The following is a 24272-nucleotide window of genomic DNA, read 5'->3' as shown; positions in this document are numbered from 1 at the left end:
CAAAAACAGGAACACATCAGCAAATATGCCTGAGGAAGTTTATGGTATTTAACTCCTAAACATTAATTTTATTGTGGTGTATGAGGAACTAATTAACTGAGAGTTTCCTTTTTATTGGAAGCGGAAATACTGTTCAGAAAACTGATGAAGAATAAATACAGCATATTTTAAGTTTATTAAGCTTGGCTCATCGACTTCTATTTATTTAAGCTAATCTCATAAGGCAATTAAATATTTCAATCAGTAACTTTATATGGCTCTTTTATTTAGCACATTTCTGAAAAATTAATCAACATGTTAAAATGCGGAAAGAGTATGTGAATATATTTCCATTTTCATACAGCCAGAACAATGACTAAATACATTTTCAATCACATGATCTTTTCCAACATGAGCTTTGATAAATATACAAAGGGAAAATGACAACTGAAAAAGTTAAAACTTGGTGATAATAATGTAAATAGTTAAGGCTAAGTTTGTATCTACATGAGACAAATGGTTTCCTTCAGCACTGTAATACTTTTCTCTAAATAATTCTATTTTCCCAGTCAGAGGAAGCCTCATTCAGGTGTGGCAGAATGAATTTGATCCTAGATAGGATATGCAATGCAATTAATTGCCAGGTGTGGTTTCAGAATCTTTTTTTTCCCCTTTTGAAACAGGATCTGTGTTTTGCTGGCACAATACTAGGCACCACTTCATATATAATCCTGTTTAATCTCTATAACAATTTAAAATGGGTGTTATGAATCCACATTATAGATGAGAAAACTAAAGCTCAGTAACCTGCACAAAGACAATCAAAGTAGCAGAACAAGGCAAAACTTGATTCCAAGTCCATGCTCTCTCATTCCAAGTACCTTTCAACTAGTAATTGTCTACTTGACACTGGGTTAATTAAATCAAAACGAACCAAACAATTAAATGTTTGAAATCATATAGACACAGGAATCAACTGGTATAGACAAATGAATCAACTGCTTATCTATACAATATTGTCCATATCCCATAAGTGCAAGATAAATTTTGTTATAATATCCTGTTCTGTGGTTGTAATACGATAGGTCAACACCAATAACTTTCTAGTAAAAAAGGTCATAATAGGTTTTTAAATGAATATAGACTAGACAAGACCAAGAGTTCCTAAAATTCCCTGGATTCAGGCACCATCAGCGGCTCAATAATTTTTTCGTGGCACCTGCAGGACAAAAGAAATACCCAACTGCTCCGTTTTGTCAAGTAGTAAGGTCCAAAAACTAAGGTAGTTTATGTAGTATCTGACAGATGCCTCCGTATTTTCCCTGAAATTTTAAAATATGCTGTATGCCCCTGTGGATTTGCAAAAGCACCCTGGTACCTTAGCACACAGTTCGGGAACTTTAGCACGAGGCACATGCCTATCTATGGGGAAAGACTCTATCTGTAGCTATGCGATACATTCAACTTGACACTTTGGGCTAAACTCTTGAGCCAACTCTTTTACAACTGTTTGTTTTAGACTGTATATAGAAAATGGGTTATTTTATTGGATTGCCTTCCTGTAGATTTTTTTTATTTCCACATAAAATGTGTTCCTGTCAAAAATTTCTAAGGCAGCTATTAGAATTATATAACTAGAAATTTTACACCCAAACAGAAAGGAGAGGGGCAGAGGACTGTAGTTATTAGTAAAAAGCGAAACACCTATTCTTCTCATTTCTGCCTATAAACTATATGTTCTAAAGGAATAGCATTTAACCTTGAGGGTGGGGTGCGAAGAAGCCATGTGTTATGGAAAGAGAACTGGAAATTGGAGTCAGTGAAAGTGGTATTAACCACATTATGACCTTCAACCACTTTATCTTAAAAGTCTCTCTCAAGTTTAATATGCTAAACCCAACATACACATTCAAAATTATTCTGAATTTTGTTAGTTTTTTTACCATGATGAGCAAACACAAAAGTGGTGTCTTCTTGCCAACATGAAAGTACTGTATAGGAGTCAAAAGTATGTACAGTTTATTTCAAAACTATCTACCTGAAACAGTTTTGTGGTTCACAAGTTGAAGATCTTGGTTAAGCAAGAGGTTAGGATTTCAGTCAGATTTTCCAGCAGAGGCAAAGGGACTATCTCCTTGGACTCTTCAACCACCCAAAGTGTATTTGAACCAATTCATTTGTATACCATTTATTTTATTATTCAGTATTAGAAGCTTAGTTATTTAGTTTTAAAATTTATTTCAAGAAATTTAATCACAGTTTTCTGATTAAAATGAGCAGGCACCTACAAATATAATTTAAAATTGGGATTTTGGGGGCACCTGGGTGGCTCAGTTGGTTAAGCGACTGCCTTCGGCTCAGGTCATGATCCTGGAGTCCCGGGATCGAGTCCCGCATCGGGCTCCCTGCTCGGCAGGGAGCCTGCTTCTCCCTCTGACCCTCCCCCCTCTCATGCTCTCTCTCTCTCAGTCTCTCTCTCAAATAAATAAATAAAAATCGTTATAAAAAAAAAAAGTCTCTCTCTCAAAAAACAAAACAAAACAAAACAAAAAGAGTCTCTCTCTCCTTCCGCCGCCCCTCACCCCCATCTCCACTTGCATGTGCACATGTACATGTGCGCTCTCTCTCTCTCAAAAAAAATTGGGATTTTTAATTATGCAATATAAAAACTGGGGTGTGTCTACATATAGCAACTTAGTTGACAGTTTTCATAGAACTGACAAGTTAAATATACAGATTATTTCATTAATTTCTTCCCCTGAATGGAATGGTCTGTGAATGGAGTTGATTGATCAAATCAGTGTTTTATCAATCAAGTTATTACATATATTAAAATATTCAAATTTAATAATGCACCATTATTTTTAACTCCTTAGAAGTTTGGAAGTATTTTTAGATATTAAGAAATAAGTAGGAAAAGGAATAACTAGATATGGATCCATGAAGAAGTGCAGTTTCATGTTTGATTTCATTAATAGCAAATGCCAGAACACAATCTGAGATTCTGATAATACTACATCAATATTTGTGAATTTATCTACATATTCATCGATAAGAGTGGACTACAACATTCTTTAAAGCTTCTTTTCTATCTAGACGGTTTGTTCTGAATTCTTTGGCTGTACTGCTATTTTCTATTGTTTACTGACCTTCATTCTAGCAATTAAGAGAAAATCCAGCACCTCCATTCTGTAGGTCCCCATTCAATGCCATATTTCTACTACTACATTTCTCAAAGAGAAAATATCTTTATGTGCAACTGAAAATTTCCTTTTTGGAAAACAGAAGATGCTAAATCAATCGATGATGGTTAGGGTCCCCAACCTTTTTTTTTTTTAAGATTTATTTATTTATTTTAGAGAGGGAGAATGAATAAGCACAGGGAGGGGCAGAGGGAGAAGGAAAGAGAGAGAATCCTGAAGTAGACTCCCTGCTGAATATGGCGTCTAATGCAGGGCTCAATCCCAGGACCCTGAGATCATGACCTGAGCCAAAACCAAGAGTTGGCCGCTTCACTGACTGAGCCACCCAGGCATCCCCAACTTATGTTTTTATTTTACTTTTTTCCCGTTGAGAACATTTTAACTTTCTTGTGTAGTTCCAGAGACTTTTATTTTATTTATTTTATCAAGTCATGTAGTCTAAACAGAAAAATTTATCATCAATACCTTCTATGAATGGATTGATGAAAAGCATCTGAGTTTTTGATACCAACAAATACATGTTTCATATTTACTTGAAACTCAAATCAAGATGAATTGGTCAGACTCTTTCATTGAGAACTACATAATAATACTCAAATTAAAATAACTGACGAGGGGCGCCTGGGTGGCTCAGTCGTTAAGCGTCTGCCTTCAGCTCAGGTCATGATCCCAGGGTCCTGGGATCGAGCCCCGCATCGGGCTCCCTGCTCTGCGGGGCGCCTGCTTCTCCCTCTCCCACTCCCCCTGCTTGTGTTCCCTCTCTCACTGGTCTCTCTGTCAAATAAATAAATAAAATCTTAAAAATAAATAAATAAATAAATAAATAAAATAAAATAACTGATGAGTAGAGAAGTCACATATGGTGGGCAGTTATGGAGGGAATATAATAAGAAGGCCCCCTAAGGAGAGATGGCAAGATTTGTGTCCTTCCCTGTCTCTGTTCTTTCCTGCAATGTGATTAGGGAGGAATAGTCTGGACTATTTACTGATTCCATCCAAACTGACTCAAAGTGCCAGAGTGTCAACAAGGGTGGTACTTTCTTTTGCTACTGGCTTCTTAGTTTTAGAGTTTGGCATGATGCTAGCTTGAAGCTTGCCAGCAGCTGTAAAGGCTTTATTCTATTTTATTTCCAGGGTTACAAAAGAAATTGTATTATTTATAGTTTTAATCACCAAAGGTACAGATATCAAATGGTTAATATATGAACAATTTTAGAAAGGGAAAAATTTCTCCATGCCACATCACATTAACATTGAACAAACATAGTATGCCAACTCTGTCAAATGGGAGTGAGGTAGAGGTGTTCTTGACCTTTTCCAGGCCTAGAGTTACGCTATTGTTCATACTCAATATGGTTTTCTCTTCAGCACAATATTTGCTAATTGGACTTATTTCTACAGTTGCTTAAAAAAATTTCTTTCTGGAAAACAGAACTAGTCTATATGTATATATTGCAGGTGCAGTCTGAGGCAACTGATGATTTTTAAAAGTGTCTTATTTTTTTTCACTTTAGTAACCAAGGTTACCAAAAAACACATTGGCAACATGTGTTTAATGTGAACAGTAATTCCTTAGGAAAATGGAAACAAAACAAAAAATATTTTATGATTAAAAATGCAGAATTTAGTGTGGCAATAGAGTTTAAAATTCTGTATTTAGAATTTAAATTATTCTTATAATTTAAATATTTAGAATATAAATATAGTCCTTAATTGTAAAAATATGTTGGTGTTTCTGGATGAATCAATCTACAAAGATAGAATGATGTGGAAATAATACGGAATGAATAAATTCAGGATCCAGAGTGAGAACACTGTCTTAAAACATATGAAATTGAAGTCAAGAGAAAGATGTGCATAAACAGTGTAAAAACTGCAAAGGGCAAAATACCATACAAGTGTGAATTTTTATAGTCCTGAGTTCAGTTCACTTTTACCTAGACTTTGTAGTTGCAATCTACTCCTCTCAAATGGCTTTGTATATTTAAAAAATGATATCCCATTTCTTCAATATTATATAAAGAAAGGTTCAGGGGCACCTGGGTGGCTCAGTCATTAAGCGTCTCACTTCGGCTCAGGTCATGATTCAAGGGTCCTGGGATAGAGCCCTGCATTGGGCTCTGCAGGGCTCCCTGCTCGGCAGGAAACCTGCTTCTCCCTCTCACCCTCCCCCTGCTTGTGTTCGCTCTCTCGCTGTGTCTCTCTCTGTCAAATAAATAAGTAAAATCTTTTAAAAAAAAAGCAAAAATTCAAAGACTGGGAATAAATGTTAAAATGTGAAAGTTCAAAACATCATTTAGCAGGAAGTTTAGATCTGGTTTCTAGGAATGTTGGACAGAGTTTCTCAGACGCAGTATGTACTGAAGCATAGCAAAATGTTAATGGGGCAATTTATTAACATATAAATGAACCCAAATATACTGGATTTTACAAAATAATATTCTACTTGAATAGCTAAAAGATGATGATATTTCATTAATTGCTTTCAATTATGTTCTACTTTTATCAATGAAAATATTTCAATAAACTTGTCTTTGTATTTTTTATGGCCGTGGTAATAAGCTTCTAGAATATATGTTGCTTAGCAGTCTAGTCTCTCTTTGGAATTTGCTATGATTTTTACTTAACAGATTATAGTTGGCATTTTGGCTACTTACATTTTAGAAAGTGAGGTATTAGACTGTTTCCCAAACTAACAGTATGCGATTTCAATTTTGGTAAAAAAGAAGTCATAAAATCATAGGCATCTAAATTTAATAAAGCTATATAGACAGTTATCTTAGTCTAACTTCTCACTTAGTGTAAAAATATCCTTGTAGTGTTTGTAATGAGGTGGTCATTCATTCATTCATTCATTCAACAGGTAATGGGATGTTGTACTAAAGTTTAGATATAACAATGAATAAGACAGAATCAGCACCTGCCCTCATAGAACTTACAATTAAAATAAAAGAGAAAATACACAGGATCCAAAGGAACTAGGGGAAAGGGATCTAACTAGGTTGGGCAAGTTCTCTCTGATCTGAGTTGGAAGGCGTTCAGAATGTTGAGGAGAAAAAACATCGACAGTGTAAGTCCAAAGTCAAGAAAGAGTATGGTTGGTCTAAGAACTAAAAGAAGACTACTGAGAAATTAGGCTGTAAATATAGGGAGGATAAAGATAACGAAAGGCCAACTAATTCACATTAGGAAACTTTAGTTTATTTTTTTTTTAAAGATTTTTTATTTATTTATTTGAGAGAGAGAGAGAGTGAGAGACAGAGCATGAGGGGAGAGAGGGTCAGAAGGAGAAGCAGACTCCCTGCTGAGCAGGGAGCCCGATGTGGGACTTGCTCCCAGGACCCCGGGATCATGACCTGAGTCGAAGGCAGTCGCCTAACCAACTGAGCCACCCAGGCACCCGAAACTTGAGCTTATCTTAAAAGGCAATGGAAAGCAATTGAAAAGCATATTCCTATCTTACCTTCGCAAAAACAAACTGAACCTGAAAATTATATTCATATTATAAAAGACACTGGAAATGGAAGTTATAAAACTGAAATATAAAGCGCAAATATTGGCTTCAGAAGCATAGAAATAACCTAAGTTCTTTTAAATACCAACATAAATCCTTTTCTATACTTTCTGTGTGTTTCCTCTTTAAAATAAAAATGCTATATAGGTGATCTCATTTCTTGGTGTGGCAGGAATATTAAATTGCCTGACTTAAAGCCATGCCCTCCACCCACTCCCAAATGGAAAATCATTGGTACTTACTACATCCAGCCTTATAGCTGAAGCCTGGAGGAAGGAGGAACCCTTGCTGAGCAGCTGCAGCCAGTGTCCGTTGATCAGGAGGGAACACGGGAATCATTAATGGCGGCAGTTGACCTTGGACCTGCTGAACGTTATAGAGCGAATCAAAGAGACGAAGTTTTGGTGCTCCATGCTTCCCACCCTCCTTACTTTATGATAAAAGAAAACCATTTATTCAATTCAAATATGCTGGCATACAAGCTTGCTCAAACGCTGGGCCTGAGGTCATGCCTTAGGCAGGAAAATTAGAGTATACTATAGTTGGAAGGTGTTACCAAGTTCACTTTCTAACTTAATGAATAATTTCCCTAGATACCTGCATGAAGCATCACTACTTCATACAAGAAAGCTTTTTTTTTTTTATTTCATTAATGTAATGGTTAAAAAATTACCCTTAGGTTGAACTAAAATCTCCTTCTGTAAATCCTGTTAGGGGTAATGCTACCTTCTAAAACAAACCTAACTAAACTGGTATCATTTTACATATAACTAGCTTTTTATTATTTGAAGATAATTGTCATGTTCATGTAATATTGCAATTTTTTTATAAAAAGAGCTGGTAAAGAAGCTTAGAGAGTCGCTAAGACTTTCCCCTTTGTTTATAGAAAGGTAACTAGGGCTAAAAGAGAACGGACTCGTGCATGGCCAAGGAATGGGACATTTAGATTAGGTTAAAATCCAGTCCCTTGAATCTCATTCTGTGTTATACTTTTGTCTTTATCTATCTTTTACAATCAATTGAACCACTCCTCAAACCACAAAGTCTCTGTTTTGGTTGCCATCTTTGGAATACATTTTATTTGCTGATGTCACTCTCACATCAGTAAATAAATAAGCCAGTACAATGGAATCACTATCTTTTTTTTTTTTTTTTTATCATTCATTACCAGCTTTTTTTATTGGCTTATCTTCTTTGAACTGAACAGAGATTTCTAGAAATATAATCTAATATAGTCATTTCCGCAGCAATATCACATTAATGATTAATGCAAAGGTTGTCATCACTAAAATAAAATAAGTAGGCTTTTTCCCCCAAATATATAATTAAGCAAGATGGCCCTGGTGAACATGATTATTGGTTAGTGTTTGTCAATAAACATATGACCAAGAATTTAGGATCATACTAAAAATCACATATTTGACACTTCATTCTCCCTTACTCCTCTTCCCACATTAATTAAGTTATTTGGAAAATATTTAAATTAACACCTACTATGTACAAGAAAATGAGCTTGTCAGTAGAGAAACAAGAGTGAACAAGAAAAGCAAGATTCAATGTAATGTATGCCCATTACATTACAGTGGGGATAATGATAAAAAACTAAGACAAACAAATATCCAGAAAAGATTGCAAATTCACTCAGTTGCCAGTCCTAACAGCAACCCTGAGCCATCTTCTCAGACTTGTTTTCCCTCTCTCTCATTGGCACTGAATGTTCTTGGGGCACTTGTGATTCTCATAGTGCTCATCATTTCTCACTTTAAAAGTCTGCCTTCAGTTTGTCCATTATTTCATCTTTCACAGTAAACCTCTGAGCTATTTCTGAGATTTTGGTTGTTGGGAATGTGCACTGTGGTTTGGGGGGGGGGGGTGTTTGAGAGAGAGGTGAGAGGGAGGGGGCAAGAGACACAGAGACAGAGACAGAGAGAAAAATAAGCACTATAAGAATGAGAGATCTGTTTTCAACAATGACTCCAAAATTTGAAAGCATTTCTTTTAGCCAAAAGGATTTTAAACTTATCACGGCCACCGGAGTGAAACTAAAAGGGAATGACAACAAAACAGGAAGACAAAAAGAGTGTCTTAAGGTTAGCGCAGAAGGTTTAGATCACTACAGCCAGCGTTTTTTGAGCATATTGGAGGAAAGATACACCTTATGTAGAAACCAATGGAAAACGATTAAAGACTCAAAATTAGAGAGTGCATACTGAACAAGCTTGTAGGAATAAGTGGTCTAAAACAAGAGATAGACATCCAAAGGCAAAACAGCATGGGTACTAGTTCATTGCAAGAAGAGGATGCTGAGCAGAATGACAAGCAAAGAAACGAACAGCAAACCAGCTCCTGTATATATTTTATACTTTGTTGTTTGTAAGTTATCATATTGTATACAGTACATCTCCTCCTTTCGAAGATACCATCAGTTATAGGATGTACAAATAAATTTAACAAGAGCATTTTAGAGGGAAGAAGAAAGGGACTTCAAATGAAATGCATATAAGGGTTATAAGAAGTATCCAAATTTCAAATACCTTAAAATTTGGGAAAAATAACTTCCAGAATTGTAGAAACAATAGGTTATTGTTTGAGTGCAGGAGTTCTCAAATTTGAATGTATATTAGAATCGCCTGGCAAGCTTTGAAAAATTCTCAATGCCCAGACTGCTTCCCAGACAACTGAATCTGAATCAATAGGGGTGAGACCCAGCCATGAGCATTTTTGAAAGTTCGCCTGATGATTCCAGTGTGCATCCAGATTTGAGAAGTACTGTCTTAAAGAAGGCTTTCAGTCACTGTCGACAAATCTTTTTGTCTTCTTCATGTTTTGCCTTGAGTTACAGAGCGCCTTCAGGTATATAAGCAGTTGAAAGGTACACTGCCTGACTCTTATAGGTTCTGGGGCCCACGGGGTAGAACCAGATATTAAGCTAGATGGTTCAGAGAATTCCTTCTAATTGAGTCTTTTATCTGTTTTTATATGTCCCTTTTGTGAGAAACTTGTGATGGTTTGTTTTTACCTAAAGAAGAGCAACCAAATCCCTCAGCACAGTATTCAAGATTCTTCACAATTTGTCCTCAGTCTATCTTTCCAGATATGTTGCCCTTCTTCAGATCCTGTACCCTTGCCTCAAAGGACCATCAAGAGTTCCTCGCATACTCGGTGTTTTTCCATGCCTGAGTGTGTTCAAAAGTATTTTCTCCCTGTTTTGAGTGATTTCTCTTTTCCTTTTCTTCTTGGCAAAATTCTACTTATTTTTCAAAGGCTTTTGAGACCCACATAATGTGTTTGCCTGTGAAGCACTTCTTTCTTGTGGTGCCAGCTTTCAGGCAGAAAGAACTGTTACTTCTTTTAACCTCATAAAGCTAATACAATACTTACTGTATTGAATAATAGTTACTTGTATAACTCAAGTCTCCCTTATGACCTATGAGCTTATTTAGGAAAGAGGTTGTAACTTATTACTGTACCTCTAGAGCTTAGCACAGTAGCCAAAACCATTATATATGTATTGATAATTCATGAATAAAGAAGAACAAATTATATAGTCCTATCTTCTAAAATACATCTTTGTGCACCAACTCCAAATGTCCACAAAAGGCCTGTGGACAACAGTTACTTAACGACCAGAAAGGAATCCAATTTCACCAAAGAATGACAGCATAAAGTACTAACTGCTTTGTGTTCTTATTTTTAAGCCATAGCTAAATAGTCTTATACTTTATGATATGTCCATGATTCTTAGAATTATGTATGCATGAAGAAATAGAAAAGTAATCCAGATATGTTAGAAATTTATTACATATTTCTATAATGGACAGATATGCCTGCCTATCACATTCTAGTATCATGTTGTTTAATTAAACCTTTACAGTATGTTTTAATAATAGGTAAAGTTACTACTCTATCTTTAATATTTTCTTTTTCAAATATTTCCTGGATGTTTTTAACATTTATTTTTCCACATTAATTTTAGGATATGGAATTTCTATTTGAATTCATTAACCTGATGGCTTGATAGCCAATAGCAGGCCTTATCTTTCAATTTATTCAAATCTTCTTTTGCTTCATATAATTCTTGTAGATTTTTGGTAATTCTATTTTTAAGTTTGTTTAAAAATATTTTTATGTCCGGGGTGCCTGGGTGATTCAGGCGGTTAAATGTCTGACTCCTGGTTTTGGTTCAGGTCATGATCTCAGGGTTGTGGGATTAAGCCCCAAGTCTGGTTCTGTGCTTGGTGCAGAGTCTGCTTGGGATTCTCTCTCTCCCTCTCCTTGTGCCCCTCCCCCAGCTCACACACACTCTCTCTCTAAATAAAATAATAAAATCTTTTAAAAAAAACAATATATATATATATTTTATTGCTATCATAAAGGGAATGTTTTCTTGTTATATTGTTTAACTAGTTTTTGTGTGTACATAAACTATTTGTGTGTGACAGTTTTTATCCAGGTAATTCACTTAAACCCTAATAATTAACTAATTTTTTAGGTAAAAATTCGAGTATTCTAAAGAATATATTGTAATGAATTCCAGTGCTTTTAAAAATCTGTCTAGTCTAAACCTTTTGTCTTATTATGATTATGGAAATGCATTTTGCCTTAGTTTTATAATTTGTTTTAGTGTCTAAATTTTCCAAGATCCAAATATATACAGAATAACAGAGTTTTAAGGTTGAGAAACAGTGAAATAAATATAATCCAAAATGTGTGGCTAATCCACATTTGCAACTAAAAATGCCTCTCAAAATACAGTTGCTCATTATTTGTAGAATCTATATGTGCAAATTTGCCTACTCACTAAAATTTACTTGTTATTCTCCCACCACCAAATTTACTTGTAGTAGTGCTTCTGCAGTTACTCACAGACATGCGCAAAGGAGTAAGAAATTTTGTTGGTGATTTCACTATTTAAAATGCATATAAAATCAATAATAAATATTAATAAGGTGTCTTTAAAAAGAAACACACATAAAATAAGGTTATGTGTTGATCAGGTGATGAAAATGGTGTGACCAAAGGCTCTCAGGAACCTAACTGTACTTTCCCCAGGAGCAGTTGCTTGGTATTTGCTAATTCAGCATTCATGGCAACTTTATAGAACATAACGAGTGCCAATAATGAGTACCAATTGTATTACTGCTATATCTTAACTAATTTTCAGTTTACTGCTACTGAAATTTAGTCACTCTTTGAGAGAAAAGGACACATCATATCAAAACAGTATAATGCTTTCTGGATAAATTCTAAAACTAGTTTTTTAGAGGGCTAGTAATTCACACTTACATATTTGCAGTTTTGAATATTTCCAAATCCTATTCACTATTTTTTTTTCAAATCCTATTCACTATTAACTTCATTTATTTTCTTTGACTTAATGCATGAAATTCCTTTTAAGCTTCTAATTAAGGTTTAAAATGTGTGACATTTATAATTAAGTTTCAATAAAATTCTTTTGTCACAAAATTTTAGTCCTTTTAATAGGTAGCATGTTATTCACTAGTTAGAATAATAACCCACAATAAATTTAAGAGGCTACTTCCTTTAAGACGCCATATTATGTTTTAACATTTTTTATAATTTTACCATATAGTGCAGTCTTGCCCTCGAAAATCTTAAGAATCCAACACAAACCAGCCACATTACCATACTTGTAAAAAACCAAGTTAATAGTTATCAATTATTCATAGTTAAATATTTTATATTTTATGTAGATATTCTATTGCAAAACCCTTTAGTGACTCCCTGAAACTATTCTATCAACTAGGTACTTAAGATTATTCATTTAGCCTTCAGTCACATGGCTCTATTTATTAGTTTATTCATTCAATCAACATTTTCACTAAGCAGAATGTGCACTTTTTTGGTAGCCAGGGATACAAAGATGAGTTCACATATGATGGTGCCTGCTTTCTAGGAGCTCTGGGTCAGTCTGGTGGGGTGAATGGATAGGTAACTATAATACACTGCCATTAATTCAACAACAGAGACTTGTATAGGATACTATGGAAGCACAGACGAGAGACTCCTAACAGCCAGGAGAAAGCAAGGCAAGCCTCGTGGAGATAGGTACATGAGGTACAGGGTCTGAATGAATAAGTAGGAGCTAGCCAAGCAAAGAGATGGGAGTGTGGGAAAAGAATTCTAAGCAAAGGATGAGACATGAGCAAAGAAATAAGGACAAGAAAAAGCATCATGTGAAGGGGATGCCATCTGAGCAGTCTGGGATAGCAAAAAAGGTAAGAGGGAAGCAGTGGTCTATCTGAATCAGTTTGTGTGTCAGGGTAAGAAGCATGAAATTGACGTTAAATAGGTTAGGCAGAATACTATGATGGATATATGGAGAAGGGATTTGAAAGACCAAGCACAGAGACGAGATAGGAAGTGATCAGGTAGTAAGCTAATAGAGTCAACCAGGCAATAGATTATGAGGGCTTGATCAGTAATAGTTTAGGAATAAGGAGAAAAAGCCAAGAAATATTTTTTAAAAATTAGAGATGTTGATAATGGGGGGGGGTGTTATATATGTGTGGATATGTAAGAAGTCTATGTACCTGAAGTATTTATATATATCCATATCTATATGGTGAATAAAAGGACATAGTCAAAAATAACTCTCAGGTGTCTAGTTTATGTATTTATACCAGAAAAAAAAGCACAGAGGAGTAGTGATAGTTTTCATGGAAAGATAATGAATATGGTTTTGTATATGATGTGTTTGAAGTACCTGAATATTATTCTATTGGAGATATCTTGTTAGCAGACAGATAAGGCTCCAATCTGAAGCTAGGGATAAGATCTTTAGAGGCTACAGTCTGATGAGTCACCAGCTGTTAGAGTAAACTAAACAATCCAGAGAGGATCTAAAGTATAAAGAGAAGAGACAGCTTAAAATCATCTTGGTCACAACAATAACTCAAGGATGGGCAGAGGAAGAGGAATCTACAAGTGGGGAGGTAAGGTAAAAATAAAATCATGAGTACGGTGTTATAAAATCCAATGGAATTTCAAAGTTGATGTAGTGACTAAAAGTGGACATATAGCAGAAAGAGTATTTTTTTTTAAAGATTTTATTTATTTATTTGAGAGAGAGAGAATGAGAGACAGAGAGCATGAGAGAGACGAGGGTCAGAGGGAGAAGCAGACTCCCCGCCGAGCAGGGAGCCCGATGCGGGACTCGATCCCAGGACTCCAGGATCATGACCTGAGCCGAAGGCAGTCGCTTAACCAACTGAGCCACCCAGGCGCCCAGAAAGAGTATTTTAGAGACAAAAAATAATATAATCTGGAGTTGTTAGAGGATAGTGATGACTCTAACAACATCAATTCCATTACAACAGTGGATAGAAACCATATTTTGGTTTGCAGTCTGAATGAAAGGAAAAAAAAAAAAAAGGAGACACCAATGTAGACTTATTGTTAGAGAAGGTTCGAAGAGAACTGTTAAGAGAGAGATCTGATAGCAGCTACCTAGGGACGCATAGACTTTATTTAGGTAGTAGTGTTTTCAGCACATTTATCAACTGACAGGAACAAACAGAAATTGAGAATTTTAAATGTAGGAAAGGGAGAAACTAACTGGTGGACCAGAGTTCCAGAGGAAGTTAAAAAACCAAGTCAACATATAGGGATTAGTTTTGAATGAGAATAACAACCCATTCTCTGGGCCATGAGGAATGGTGTTATTTGAGTGGATGTTAAGCAGCTATGTTTTATACACAGGTAAATGAGAAGGTAAGGAAAAATCAGGCCTGATGAAAGAACTTTTCTCAGTGATGAAGGCAAGGTTATATGCCCAAAATGAGAGAGATGGGGATTGAATAAGGGAGTTCAGCAAGGGAAAGGGAGTTTGGGATCGTCACTGAGAGAAATGAAAAACAAAGTAAACCATGGACAATTAAAAGGAATGATAGAAAATGCTAAAGCCTGAGGAGAGACCTCATGAAGTAGGATGCCGTGAATCTTCCCTTTCCTGTGATTCTTCTCAGACCTTGTCACTGTGGTTGAGGAGCCGAGAAAGTGAATTCCAGCATTCAGGTTGGGGAAGAAAAGGAGATTGTGGGAATCCCACATTCCTCATGAGGAAACCAAAGTTGCTTTTGAGTAATGATGGGCTTTGGGTTCTACCCCAGGAAGAGAGGCTTGGAAGGCATTACTAGACTGGGAAAATAATCAAATAGCTAGAGGGACTCCACGGTATCGAGGAGCAGTTTGTGTGAGAGCTTGAAGAACAGGAAGTTAACTTAGGGTGGTAGATTTGCTTAAACTACGTTCACAGATGTTAACATAAAAGGCAGCTATGTGATTTAAGTCCTCACAATAACAAATCAAATGTAAAGTCTAAAACTTTCAAATGTTCCTCGAGAGTTCAGTCAGATGAGTACTGTTGTGTTCAAGCACGCATCATCTTCAGGGATCAGTTCACCTACAAGTAAAATTCAGCCACCTTCAGTGGGGAACACAGCAGCTGTTTAGAAGCACACAGGGATACTACACAGTAGTTTTTGAGAAAATGAAGAAGATAATATCCAAATGAGATTACAAGAGGGGTTTAGGTAGGCAGGATATAATTACCCAAACTGGAGTAACTGGGATGACAAAGCTGACTTTCTACCATTAGCGAGAAGAGGCATGGGATCCTCAATGACCACTAACGGTTTGTGATTTTTCATTTCGTAGAACAGAAAGGAGATTTGTCAGTTTATCCAACCCAATGCAATGGTCTTTAGGAACGAAAAAAACTACACTAAAATGAAGAATAAAGGCGTCCACTTATCTTCCAATTAATCTACTAGGAAGACTAAAGAAAATCTCATCGAGAGGTACAGGGACATAAAAACAGTGTGAAAGGGCGCCTGGGTGGCTCAGTTGGTTGGGCGACTGCCTTCGGCTCAGGTCATGATCCTGGAGTCCCGGGATCGAGTCCCGCATCGGGCTTCCTGCTCGGCGGGGAATCTGCTTCTCCCTCTGCCCTCTTCCCCTCTCATGCTCTCTCTCATTCTCTCTCTCTCAAATAAATAAAATCTTTAAAAAAACAAAAAACAGTGTGAAAATTGCAATGCCTGCCTCTCACTTCCCAACAGCCACACTGGGGTGGTATCACCTCCAATTTCATGTGATTCAAGACAAAGACAAAGTAGCCGTATTCTTCTAGAACAAAAATGAACAGCCATGTGGATTTTTTTTACATAGTACTCTTCTTCGGCAAAAAGCCACAGAACTTTTTTAAAAAATCGTTTCCAAGGATGAAAGTGACTTTGCCAAGCAAAGTGCCTTCAAAACAGGCCTCAAAAATACTAATAGAAAGACAGATGGTTCTGCTAAGAGCTTGGCTGCCAAAATTAAAGAAAAAAAAAAAAGGAGAAAAAAAAAAAGAAAGGAGTGATGCTATTGAAGCTGACTGCAAAGTTATCTGATGACTACAAATACTTCTGTCCCATTGCAAGTGCTGAGTCTGCCTCCAGGGCTGATAGAGCCAAACTACTAACTTCCCCACATCCGATCCCCCTGTATTCCCACCCCTCCTAAGTAAAACCTGTCAGTGCCAAGCCCCCCACAGAACAGCTGATTCCGACTGACTGCTCGGCAGAAGCAAAGTACTGCATTGAAGGACTCCTGTTTAGGAACAGACCCACAAGGAAAATTGCTTTTCTTTTCAAAACTGCCTGTCACATTTTCTTTTTCTTTTTTTTTTTTTTTAAAGATTTTATTTATTTATTTGACACAGAGAGAGACAGCGAGAGCAGGAACACAAGCAGGGGGAGTGGGAGAGGGAGAAGCAGACTCCCCGCGGAGCAGGGAGCCCGATGCGGGGCTCGATACGGGGCTCGATCCCAGGACCCCGGGATCATGACCTGAGCCGAAGGCAGCCGCTTAACGACTGAGCCACCCAGGCGCCCCACATTTTCTTTTTCTAATTCCCTCCCCCCTTCCTCTTCCTCTCTGTCACCGAAGGGCCCCTGGGCCTTATGAGTTTAGATGCTACAAACTCAATTTATATAAAGAAGGCAAGAAGCAGCATCACAGAGGGGTGGAGATAGTTTGCAAGGATAGAGAAATAATCCAGTCAAGACACAGTGCAATTTTCTTTCCAAACTACTACTACAATAATACCTCCACTTTATTTCCTTCAGGGCAACTGTCATTTCTTTTTAACCAGATTGCTACTAGATATAATAGAAACTGAAATATTATATGGTCACTGACTCTTCCTTTCAATGGCTCATTTCACCATTGCATTTTTACTTTTGCATGATGCGTTTATTGTCGGCATTGTTACTGGCATACAACCACTTTCAGATGACGTAGGATTAAGACCTCTGTCACTTTAAGGCCATGAAATTTCATTCTTGGTACTATGCAGGTTTCACTTGTGTAGTTTTCTAATACTTACTTATTTTCAAAATTTAAGCATTACATTCTTATGAAGCACCATTTTAATATACATTAAACTCATATCAACCAAAACGATGGCATTTCTTATAAATATAAAACATGCTTAAACAAAGTATATTTGCTGACTTAAGGAAAAATCTCTATTTTAAAAGTTGATAATCATAGAAACTTGAGGGTGGCAAAAATATGGTGTTAAATAAGAAAGCAATTGTGAAAGAGTATGGGAAAAACAGTCATTTCATTTGCCAAGGACAATTTTAGGCCGAATGAAAGAATTAAAAAGCAATGATTAAAATATCTCAAATGATGCATTGTTTAGGATTAGATTATCATCTGTCTCTTAAAGGCAATATTTTACGTAGCTCAATAGCTGTTACTTGATAAAACCAAAGTCTTTCTTTATGATGCAACTCTATTTGTTTCCTCAAATGTGTGTGACTATTTGTATTACTTATCATGGCTCCTGACAACCAAACAGCCTAGTTCATATGAGTGTGCATGTTTCTCTGTTCGCATGAACAGAATCAGGCTTTGCAAATACTAATACAATCTTATTTTATATCATGCATTACTATATCACTTGTCATTTACATGCAAATGAAAGACAACATAAAATATAATGGCCAACATGAAATATAATATATTTTTCAATTATATTTCTCAGGACACCATCATTAGAAAACTTAATAAAATTCACTATTTATTGATTTCTGATTTATGATGTTTTGCTCGATGGCCTATAATAGATTATTAGTGATTTTCTTCCTCATGCAACATAAATCTCAGTTCAACATAAGTTCTTTAAAATATTACACCTCAAAAAATTATCATGTTGTGGGGAGGCTTAAACTGGAAGTGACTGCTCATGTGTACAGGATTGCTTTTTGGAGTGATGAGAATGTTCTGGAATTAGACAGTGGGGATGGTTACAAAACACCATGACTATACTAAAAACCACTGAATTGTATGCTTTTAAAAAGGGTGAATTTAATGGAATGTGAACTGTATCTCGATTTAAAAAAAAAAGCTAAATGAATAAATTTTAAAAGATCACATTAAAAAACTACAACTTCACCACCATCTGAAGCAGGCAGGGTTAAATGCGCTTTGAAATAGTCAGTCCAATATGAGAATAATGTTTTGTATTTTTATAAAGCTCCTGCACATAAATTAGTTCATTTATATTTTATCCTGCCTCTTGGAGATCAGCAGGTCAGGTATGGTTATTTCAATTTTATTAATAAGGAAATTGGAAAGGAAAACAAATAATTTGGGGATTTACCCATGATCACACCAGCCAAAACTAAAGCCAAGTCTAGAACTTAAATTTTTGAGTCTTCTCAATTATAAAAAAAGTTGTAAAACAAAAATGTAATAATTTTCTGAAATAAAAATACTGATTTATATAAAAAGAGTATAGAAACATCATCAATATTAATTCCCATATATTTGCTCAGCATAAAAACAGGATTACATTTAAATTATCTTTATTTTTTTTGTAAGATTTTATTTATTTATTTGGCAGAGAGAGATATAGCGAGAGAGGGAACACAAGCAGGGGGAGTAGGAGAGGGAGAAGCAGGCTTCCCGCTGAGCAGGGAGCCCGATGCAGGGCTCGATCCCAGGACCCTGGGACCATGATCTGAGCCGAAGGCAGACGCCCAACGATTGAGCCACCCAGGCGCCCCTAAATTATCTTTAAAAGATAAAATTCTATTATGTTTTAAGAGATTTTTATAGCAAGGGTAGAATTTTGACTTTGATTTTCTTCTTCATATTATAGTTTATTAGTTTATTTTGCTTTATATTTTCTGTCCACACTGTTTTTTAAATTTTCAACATGTATACATACTACTTTAATACTCTGAAAATTAATCAGAAAAACAGAGATGTAATAGAACATTATAGTGCCTGGCATATCATAGAAGAATATTTAATACAGGAATTGCTATCCTAAAGATCCCTAAAGATCTTAAATTTTTCTTTGACATGCGACTAAAGAATGACTGAAAATAAAATTTAAATTTTTCCACTCTGATTTTTATAAAAAATATATATAATACTAACATGTATTTCAAATCTTTTTTTTTTAAGATTTTATTTATTTATTTGAGAGAGAAAGAATGAGACAGAGAGAGAGCATGAGAGGGGAAGGGTCAGAGGGAGAGGCAGACTGAGCAGGGAGCCCGATGTGGGACTCGATCCTGGGATTCCAGGATCATGACCTGAGCTGAAGGCAGTCACTTAACCAACTGAGCCACCCAGGCACCCAATACTAACATGTATTTCAAAGTTTCCTGAAATCATTGCCAATTACTTTGACCTTTATTAGTGTATTTCTTGCTGAAATATCCCACAGCACTAGTATTTATTCTATGCAACGAGCATTGGATAATGAAATCTTTTAACATTCTCTATTTCTTGCCTGTGTTACTTTACACTTCCCTCTTTAGACAGGATATTTCCGGACAGAGACCTTTTATTCTTTGACCTGTTTTCAAATCAGAAACAAGGAGGTGAAGCAAACTTCACCTGATTTCTACTCAAGAACTACTTTTTCCTCAAAATCCAGCATTAGCATCCCTGCCTTTTTAAAGACTACCCAAACTCCCCAAGCAAAATTCATTCATGTGTTGAGTGCCCACTTTGTGCTAGGTACTGCTCTCGTATCTAGGAATATTGCAATTAGTAAGACAGACAAACAGTACAGAAAAAATGAAAGAGGAAAAAGAAAGCTGGGATTGGAGGCTGCAAGTTTAAATATGGGATCAATGAGAACAGTGCCATAAAGATCTGGAAGAACTGACACAATAAACCTCAGTAATCTGGGGGAAAGTGTTCCAGGCAAATGGAAGAGGAGTTGCTAAAAACCTAAGGTAATAGGGCGTCTGGGTGGCTCAGTCACTTAAGTGTCCAACTCTTGATTTTGGCTCAGGTCAAGATCTCAGTGTTGTGAGACTGAGCCCCAGGTAGGGCATTGCGCTCAGTGGGGGAATCTGCTTAAGATTCTCTCTGACCCTCTCCCTCTGCCCCTCCCCTCACCAAATCTCTCCCTCTCAAAAAAACAAAACAAACAAACAAACAAAAAACCTTAAGTAAGAGTGAGCATGCTGTGTTCCACAAACCATTTGCTTCTGCCTCTACTCCATATAGGGATTCCACTAGGTTAAAATTAACTGTGTCTATTTCCATGAGTAAACTGCCCTAAGGGCAGGGCATAGAGAACTCATATTGGTATCCACAATATCCAGCTTACTACCTAGCATATAGTACATGTGCAATTTATGTCAATTGCACCAATTATTTTTAAAAAACAATTACTATTAGAAAAGGCTACTCACGTTTCAGTCTCAATTTTTTATAAGAGTAATGAGTTTATTAAAACATTTCTTTTATACAATGGATTTTAGGCCTTATTTCATTTTCATTCAGGATTTAACATTTTTTTTCCTCAAAGTTAATGCTCTGAAATATGGCACATAGCCATGTTGTCATTTTTTACCCCCAATTCATTACCTTCCTCAGACCCCAGTTTTAGTGTCAATTATGCTAAGTTAGGTTTCATGCCCTTCATTATTCCTCAGGAGATGAGAGAAGTAAGTCTGATGTGTCCTTACTGAAATACCGAAAGAACAGCAGTTAGATGTTATTTATGATAAAACTGCAATTTTTTATTACTTATATAGAAAGAATACATACATTAAAAGATTAGGAAATTAGTTCAAATGTGAGACATTGTGTGCCACTAAATACAGTTGAATTTTTTGCTGTTAGCCATATAGCAAGATATAAAGCAATGTGACTAAAAGGTGTGGAAACACATAATACAGTTTAATTTGTAGACATGAACTTGTATATGCAAAAAAAAATTTTTTAATTCTTGACTAAAAATTCAGGTAAATAGCTCTATCCTTAAACTATGTATTATTTTTATTTTAAGAAAATAAATGTAATTATACTGCATACATTTCTTTTATTCAAACTTTTCCTAGTGTATAATTTCAATTTTTTAGCTAGCAGGTACTATATTGGTGTGAATGGCTAGTGTATGAGAGTTTGTTTATTTGTAGCATGCAAAGAGTATATGGAGTCAGTACTGAAAAACATTATATACATGGGAAGAAGCCCTCACAAATATTCCTGCAAACAAAACCAAAAATAACATTTCAAACATCTCCCCCAAATGCAATCATATTAGGGCAGGTTAATGTCTAGTTCCATTCCTTAGGATGTGAAAAATCCCTGTTCTTTGAGTGAAAATGGACACTGCCTTATAGTCTCTGTCGGAACTTGGTACTCAGATGCTTGTCTAACCCTACCATAGTTGAAGACATTCTAGCAGTAAGCCACTCACTAGAACATTTGTCACTGAAAATAAAATGTGTGAAATTACCAGAAAGGGCACGTTAGATGTTTCTTAAGCTGAAAATGTGAAATATTTTTGTAATTGGACAATACATTGAACAGTGTCATTTATATAATCAAAAGTTTTTAAATTTAGTTGAGAAGAGATATTATAAATTATTCCACTGTAAATACATTCAATAGGGGATTGTACATTACTTGCAACAATATATGTAAGTATGGCTAATTTTACTACTTTACTAAATTTACTTGATACTGTGCAGCAAAAAGCACTATAACTTGCCTATGCCTAATGACAATATTTAAATAAAGATGAATTATGCAATACCATCGGTATTTTGCTAAATCTATAGACTGCTTTTTCCATTAGAAAGACATTTTCTTTATGTCATCAATAATTGTGACAATTCTAGTTTTATATGGATGTTTTATTAGATGAAAAGAGAACATGGACTGACTACACGAATTCTTTCCATCTGCCTGCCCTTTATCAAAAAGTATTTGATGGCTGTTAATCTTAACACCTATTCTGTTTCCCTAAGCTTCTCTCATGATCCTTTTTTTTCATGTTGACTTCTGCACAATTCTATTCTCACTCATCCAAACTCAGAAAAACCTTATGAGATAGATTCTTCCATCACCTCCATTTTACAGGTGAGGAAGCTGAGGCATACCTAAAGTCAGACAGCGAGTAAAAGAGCTAGAATTCAGGCTTTTAACCATTGTACTTTATAGCCACTCAAATAAAGGATATACTCAAAAATAAATCTTACCATAACAAAATAAACTATAACTTACATGAAAAATTTTTTAAATCACAAATATTTTGAATGACACAGCTTGAAAATAATTACTTCAACACAGAATTTTTAAAAAGTATAATGGGAAGTAATATTAAATATCCTAGAAATCTCTGCTGTTACAAAGAAGTAGAACCTGGTTACTAATAACCAACATATTTTTTGATGTACAGCCTCCAAGGAAGTTGAACATGGAAGAAGGGAAGGACTAGTAAGTTGAAAGTAGGTGGGGAGAGTGAGGGCTTACACTGGTGGCAAATATAGGTAACAGCACCTAGAACCCAACATAAAGCCTTGGGTCCCTAAAAACATAACCTGCAGGTTCCTGCACTAATGCAGAACAAAAAGAGGGGATACACCATTACTGAAAGATGAGTTTAAAGGAAAATATAGTAATTAAAGCAAGCATACTGGAATGTTTCTACAACAGCTTTGGTAGAAAACTACTGATGATGATGATTAGGATGATGATGATTCTTTGACAAATATTGAGGGCCTATGATGTATAAGACATTTCCCCAGGTACTTGAAAAACTATAGTAAAAAAAAATCCAACAGACTAAAACCCCTCATTTCATTGACCTTATATTCTACTACTACAAAATACTGATCATAATAATGAACTTCCATTATTCAACTACAGACTTTACCTAACTTGAGTCTGCAATTCAAATCAAAACTCCTATATGGTTAGGGAAACACCAAGCAACAAAATTAAAAATAAGTGGTCTCTGGTTTGTACTGCCTTCTGGAACTTGGTGGAATATTTCAGTACCATAGACCAGACGTCACCAATTTAGATACTATGACTTCCCACAGGTTAAGTTCATCCAAACATAAACTCACTAAAAAACTTAAATACATGAAGAATAATCTAGCATGTGTAAGAGCAGAATCAAGAAGCAACATATTTAGACACCCAAAAGCAGCCAAGTATTAGATTATCATATGAAGAATAAAATAATATGCTTAAAATGTTTACTTAAGTAAAAGGTGGAATAAAAAATAGTATCAAATAAAAAAAACTATCAATGATGTTCAGGAAAATTTAAAAATAATTAATAGAACTTTGGGAAGTGAAAAAAGAATAACTGAAATTTTTTCTTAATATTTGATTTATTTATTTGTAAGAGAGACAGCATGCGCACAAGCAGCGGGGGCGGCAGGCATAGGGAGAAGCAGGCTCCCTGCTGAGCAAGAAGCCCAATTGGGGACTCGATTCCAGTAACCTGGGATCATGACCAGAGCTGAAGGCAGATGCTTAACTGACTAAGCCACCCAGGTATCCCAGAATAACTGAAATTTAAAACTTATTGGATGGATAGGCAGTAATTAGATATAGGTGATGAGAGAAGTCATTAACTGGAAAATAAATCTAAAAAATTAGCCAGATTTCAGTTCACAGAAAGGAGATGGAAAATATGAAAAAGTGGTTAAGTGTTATGGTGCTAGAATGAGATGGTCCAACAAATCTTAGTCAAAATTTTAGAAGGGAATAGAAAAAACAATAAAGGTAGGCACTATTCTAAAAATTAATGGCTGAATACTGTTCTGAATTTGAAAGATGTAGACCCATAGATGCAAGAGACAAAATATATATGAACAGAATAATTGAGAAGAAAATATCACTTAATACTCTTTAATAAAACTTTAGAAAAACAAAGGCACAGAGGAAATTTGAAAAGCAGCAAGACAGAAGTCATCAACCTAAGAATGACAATTAGTTTGACAGCAAACTTCTAAACAGTAGCACTAGAAGCCAATGAAGAGATAAAAGAAAATAACTGTCAATTTCAAAGTGTTTCCCAGTAAACAATTTGAAAAATAAATGCAAAATAAAGCCCTTTTGTTCCAGGAAAAGTCAACCATAAATTCCTTCATTAAAAGAATTTCTAAAGGATGTCTTCAGGAAAAAGGAAAAAGTACCCTAGAAAGAATAATGAGTGAAGACATTGGTAAACATGTCAATAAATAAAAATAAACGTTGTTCAATGAAAATAATGACCAATGTTTGGA

The 24272-nt window shown here is 35.6% G+C and overlaps 1 protein-coding gene across 5 annotated transcripts in view; it reads right to left on the bottom strand.

Annotated features, from left to right (window-relative positions):
- Window positions 1–24272, bottom strand: part of SOX5 (SRY-box transcription factor 5) — a 1007739-nt gene that overhangs the window by 116818 nt on the left and 866649 nt on the right. For all 5 annotated transcript variants that reach the window (XM_035028072.1, XM_035028070.1, XM_035028073.1 and 2 more), the window contains one exon: window positions 6939–7059. In XM_035028072.1, coding sequence (XP_034883963.1) covers window positions 6939–7059 — 121 coding nt within the window. The remainder of the gene's footprint in view (window positions 1–6938; window positions 7060–24272) is intronic.

The sequence above is a fragment of the Mirounga leonina genome, unplaced genomic scaffold (genome assembly GCF_011800145.1).
Source record: "Mirounga leonina isolate KUSES-001 unplaced genomic scaffold, KU_Mleo_1.0 Mir_201, whole genome shotgun sequence".
NCBI classification, from domain to species: Eukaryota; Metazoa; Chordata; class Mammalia; order Carnivora; family Phocidae; genus Mirounga; species Mirounga leonina.
Note: the sequence above shows the minus strand (reverse complement) of the source record. Positions and strands in the feature narration are given on the sequence as shown.